At 43.6% G+C, this 5,170-nt stretch overlaps 1 protein-coding gene across 1 annotated transcript; it reads right to left on the bottom strand.

Annotated features, from left to right (window-relative positions):
* Nucleotides 1-491: 491 nt before the first annotated feature.
* LOC125551524 lies at nucleotides 492-4,368 on the bottom strand. The gene is made up of 7 exons (XM_048714780.1): nucleotides 4,051-4,368; nucleotides 3,855-3,940; nucleotides 2,185-2,331; nucleotides 1,994-2,102; nucleotides 1,277-1,400; nucleotides 895-1,168; nucleotides 492-819 (listed from the first exon to the last, which is right to left on the bottom strand). The coding sequence occupies exons 1-7, from the start codon at nucleotides 4,178-4,180 to the stop codon at nucleotides 718-720; spliced, it is 972 nt and encodes a 323-aa protein (XP_048570737.1). The 5' UTR covers nucleotides 4,181-4,368; the 3' UTR covers nucleotides 492-717.
* Between the last annotated feature and the right edge of the window lie 802 nt (nucleotides 4,369-5,170).

Genomic DNA, 5,170 nt, shown 5'->3' with positions numbered 1-5,170 from the left:
GTTTTTGAAGTTTCAAAAAAATCTGAATTTTTTTCCAGGGACACATATACACATTTTAAATACTCGTGGCAAGTTTTGGTAGAAATCTCGCTTTGTTTTGAGCTATAGGAAAAAAAATCTGATAGTATATAGGAGAAAATGGATCTCATTTATGTCTGAAATTTCTCTTTTTTATATTTCTTAAAATACAAAGTATTTCTTTTTCAGCTTTTTACCAGGCCTTAGGAATGTGTATATGTATCCACGTATTTGATTTAGGATTTTTTTAGCAAGAAAACTGTGTTTTTCAAAATTTTCAAACCAAGAGCAATGGAGACCGGGAGCTGCAGGCACTTTTCGACACACGCATTGTCTTTGACAACAACGATGGCAGCAAAATATAGCACTACATCACCTTATTATACTTGCTCCTATGATGCCCTTGGAACTGCCGCATCTGTTTGTGCACGAGACCAGTGAAAGAACGAAAAGCAGTAACTTGGCACAAGACGGGCACGAGTTGACTCATTTGTATAAAAATCAAGGCGTGGTAAGTTTCCCTGTTACAATGTACAAAAAGGAACGATGATATCGCACCATGTTGGGCTGCGCAAATTGCGGATACAAGAGATGCCCTGCCATCGGCTTAGTATGTGCTTCCTGTACAGCTGGGGCAGTGCGTGGTGCTGGTCCTCAACTTAAGGTCATCATCAACAGCCATCAGCTCCATGTCATGGGCTATAGGAGTCCCAGGGATTTGAGCTGCTGGACGTGCTCTGCAGGGAGTGGCGGCGGAGACCAATCTGCACGTTCACCGTCAACATCTTCCACAACGTACTCCTGGAGAACACCAAATTGGGGTTATAAAGAGGAGGAAAAACCATGATTGATCAACTCAGGGATAGCAGTGCTCGCCTTTGTTAGCATTCGTTTCGCAAGGATGTGGTAGTGTCTTTGCCAGATCCTCTGCCCTACCATAGTTGCCACCAGAACGCTATAGAAGATGCCGACAACCGTGAAGAGCCCGAGCACGATTACTCCCATGATGAGGAGCAATGGTAACCCTGCTTCCCCTGCACCTCCCAAGCAACCACCACACTCCCCGGCTGTAGTTGCACAGCCTTCAAAGCATGTGGTGCAGTCAGTCCACATGCAAAGTGTGCCAGGAAGATGGCAATCTGCACACATCCTGAAATGAAATAGGAAGGTGAGCGTACAACATACAGATGACCAAGCATGCAGCATTAACGGCTTAACAAATACGTATAATATAGTCATTGAATTAATCGAAACATACCCTGGCTGGCAGCAACAGAGGCACAGTTCTCGACAAGGCTGAGCCAAGTCACTCCGTACTCTTCGGTCATAACACGTTATGAAGCATCCTGATAACCCGAGTAAAGCAAAAAACAACAAAGCTCCTGTAAAAAGAATGAGATGCTCAACTCAGTTCAGAATTCAAATCGAATGGGCAACATAAGTGCATCATATATCTCAGCAACGTAGCCTCCATATATATTTAGGGACTACATAGTGCACGCCACATAGTGTAGATCATAACACGATACCCTAGTATTAGTCCATCACAGCATAAATATAACAAACTAATGAATAGGTCTGGTAGGAACGAAAGAGCAACTTCAATCATTGACATGCATGTAAAAGGTAAAGACAGCTGATAGGTCTTTCCTATTCAACATACATCTTTCATCTACTTTGTACTGTATACAGTTAGCAAAATACATTTCCCCACTCATGTTTTCTTTTGCACACTGATAAACTCTTATACTTATAACAGAGATTGGCCAGATAGAATCTAATTGTATATTTCACTTTGTAAACCGTACAGCTCCCGTGCACTTGAGTCCTAAGGATGAACAGGGACTTGTGTGGGCAAGGATTGAACTCCACCCCACGCATTCAGACAAGGGCATGACATATAAATTCATTGTCAAACAATCATGCAAAACAGGTACAAGTAATAACAAAATGTGCAAATGATTAAGTTGTTTACCACATATATAATAAAAAGTAACTTCATTATCGAAACCCCAGGCCGTCCTCAGCCAATATTGCTGGTACCCATCAATAAAATGTACCAAATAAGCCAATGCAGAGATAACCTGAACAAAGGAGTGAGAAATACTGTTTATCACTCAATACATCATTAGACAAAGAATAGTGACACAAATATCAAAGACTTACAAATTGGACTAGAGCAAAGATGAATAATATATCTCTAGTAACAAAGAAACGAAACTTTAGCGTTCGCCATTTCCTGTCAGTGTGGACATGAACCCTCAAGTAATAAGGAGCCTTGCAGGTGGTGCAATGAGAAAATGCAAATCCCTCCTGTATGTGACAAAGCATCAAGCACTGTTAGTATCTCACAAGAAAGACACATTTTCATTAGAAAGGCAAGCTACAAATAGCTTAGACGAGTTGACAACAAAATGCAAAGAGACAGATGACTGAATGCTTTTGCATATGCAACAGGAAGAAGTTATATATTTAACTTTTTGTTGAACAAATAGAATTCATATTCCCAACAATTGAAAGAGAAAATGTGTATCATACAATGTTCAGGATATCGGTAACTGGTACCATATCAGTCAGGTGGTGAGTAGGGATAAATGGGCGATTTTTCCAGTTAATCGACTGATAAATCAGCTATTTCGTGACCCACCAAGTAGTGATTAACTGATCAAGATGCCGATTAACTGGCCGATATTTGGACTAATGGTATCATACATCATTTCTACTCTAAACTATTGGATCCATCCTTAGAAGAGCATGGTTTATGTCATATCCAAGCCAACAACCTCCATATAGCCTTACCAAACAGCACAACTTCATTTTGATGTAGACATCCCAACATCCTAACAGAAAGTAGAGTTTCCAATACTAAATACCAAAATTGGACCTAGGAACATCTGCCTGATAAACTGGAACCATATTACAAAATTCCATAAGAGTGCATTGTCGGCCAAGGAAAGATCTGACCTACTACTGCATCTTAAATCAAAATTTCAAGGTACAGAGAGAGGATCAGTATATTCAGAATGTTCATGCAATACAAAACTTTTTGTTTTGACCTGAAACTGTGCCAAAGGTCCATATAGCAAATTTGTTAAATGACAATGGAATACTTATAGGTGGTATTTACTAGTAATACAAACCTTGATTAATGCATTTTCAGAAGCATGTCTCTTTGGGCCAACAATGGCAATATCATGTCAATCATGGATCTACCTGATAGTGCAAGTTTTTTATATATTTTTTAGTTACTGAATTCCTAATTACAACAGAATGCAGTTGCATAGTGTTCATCCATATGATTCATTGTTGTTGTAAAACTTTTATAAAAAAATTCTTCCGTTTAGACTGTGGACATACATGAATGTCCTGACTGTTCAATTTCCCCAAAAGCAATCTGGAGTTGCTCTCTAGTCTCTACAATCACACTCGTAAATGGCATAACTTAAACACGAAAAACAGGGTTGTCACTTGTCACACAAAACTCTAATCAACAAAATAGAAGAAAGACACGGGCAGGATTGACTCCAACAGCAGGTCAAGAGCTAATAGGCCTACATGTTGAAGGCGAAACTTGGTGAACTTACCATATGTATTCTAGTTGTCTGTAACTCTATGTGATCCATGAATGAATTGATTGATTATTAGTACAATGCAAGGCAGTCATTCCTAAATGGCTACAACTCTATCTATAAGCACATACCAGGGTATAGCTTCCACACATTGTCATAATTAAGCTAAGAAACCACATTTGTAACCCTGGGTGGATCCATCACACAATCACATCGCTTCGGAGCTCCCGGATAGCACCAGGGCATCAGCGGAATGAGAGCGCCTACCTTGACCGCTCTCCAGTGGTCGAGGCAGTCGCGGTGCACGTACTTGGATGTCCCCTTGCACTTGCAGGGCGCGATGAAGTCTCTCCCTACACCGAGAGAAGCAGTCAACCCCTGGCAAAACAAAGAAAACACGGCCAAGGATAACGGCGGGCAGCGGCGGGAACAGCTCGCGCAGGACGGATCCAGCCGTACGTACCGTCGGTCTCGAGGCAGATCCGGCACTGGAGCTGGTCCCCGGCACCGGCCTCGAGGTCGATCTCCGAGGATGTCGGCGGGATCAGCGGCGAGGCCGCCGAGGACAACCCCCTGGCCTTCTCCTCCTCCATCAACCACTGCAGCGCACCGCCCGGAGCCCTCCCAACGAGCGTACGCTTCTAGAACCTTCCAGGATAGTCCATTCGGAACCCTAACCTCTCCTCTTTTTTTCCCTCGCCTCGATGGATTCGACGGGACGAGGAGGGTGCGAGGAGGAGGTTGGAGTCCAGTTGTTGGGGAATAGACAGGTGCGTAGCGAAGCGCCGAAGCGAGGTATATGTGGGACCGGAAACTTTTGCGACGCGGACATTGACAATTGACCAGGAAGCTTCCCGACGTGCTTTTTTAGCCAACCTTCGCGGCAGTTCTTTTTAACAGAACCTCGTTACATACTCACATACACTCTTTTTGATTGTTTGAATTGCTTACCATATACGTAAACATAGCATACGCTCATTCCTATCAAGGCACATAAGCAACTACCGAGTGAAGGAGAGGAATATAACTGTTAGAGTGGTGAGCTCTTGTGACGCGCCCCCCCTCGTGCCGGCAGCGTCAGTTGCCATTGGAGGGGAGCTCCCGGCGCCGGATCTACCGGGGTGCGGATTGGGGGTGCCGGACCTAGCCGGACCGCCGGGGAGGATGGAGAGGCGGAAGCAGCAGGGTGACCGTTTCTGGCTCCTCGAGGAGGAGGCAGAGGAGAACGATGTGGAGGATCGAACGGGGAGGGTGATACGGCCACGAGTCTCTCTGATATTACCATTGTTGCTACTGCTCAAGAAAATATATTCGTTATTGCCATGCATCAGGGAAAGATGGAAGAAAAGGATGCTCTAGTTGAAGGTACGTACATGCATACCACGTCCTTCATGGAGATGCACTCACATAAGAAAGAGGGGTTGTTTAACATGCATGCATGGTCTAGGGAGAGGTGCATGTGCGTGCATGTAGGAGGCGACCTGTACACTAGTACGTTTGAACCAGAAAACAAAAAAGATAAGCAGGATATACAGCGTCCGGGCTGGTTTAAAGACGTGGTAGTGAATATTGATTTTCTATTT

This window comes from Triticum urartu, chromosome 4 (assembly GCF_003073215.2).
Source record: "Triticum urartu cultivar G1812 chromosome 4, Tu2.1, whole genome shotgun sequence".
NCBI classification, from domain to species: Eukaryota; Viridiplantae; Streptophyta; class Magnoliopsida; order Poales; family Poaceae; genus Triticum; species Triticum urartu.
The sequence above is the reverse complement of the archived record's forward strand: the minus strand, read 5'-3'. Positions and strand labels throughout refer to the sequence as shown.

What these genes read in the sequence shown, in the direction of transcription:
- LOC125551524 (XM_048714780.1), bottom strand. Translation starts at nt 4,180, where the DNA reads ATGGAGGAGGAGAAGGCCAGGGGGTTGTCCTCGGCGGCCTCGCCGCTG. An exon ending in TCTTTGCTCTAGTCCAATTT is followed by an intron (nt 2,103 to 2,184) that starts GTAAGTCTTTGA and finishes TCCTTTGTTCAG; the next exon opens with GTTATCTCTGCATTGGCTTA. An exon ending in TACTTTTTATTATATATGTG is followed by an intron (nt 1,401 to 1,993) that starts GTAAACAACTTA and finishes TTCTTTTTACAG; the next exon opens with GAGCTTTGTTGTTTTTTGCT.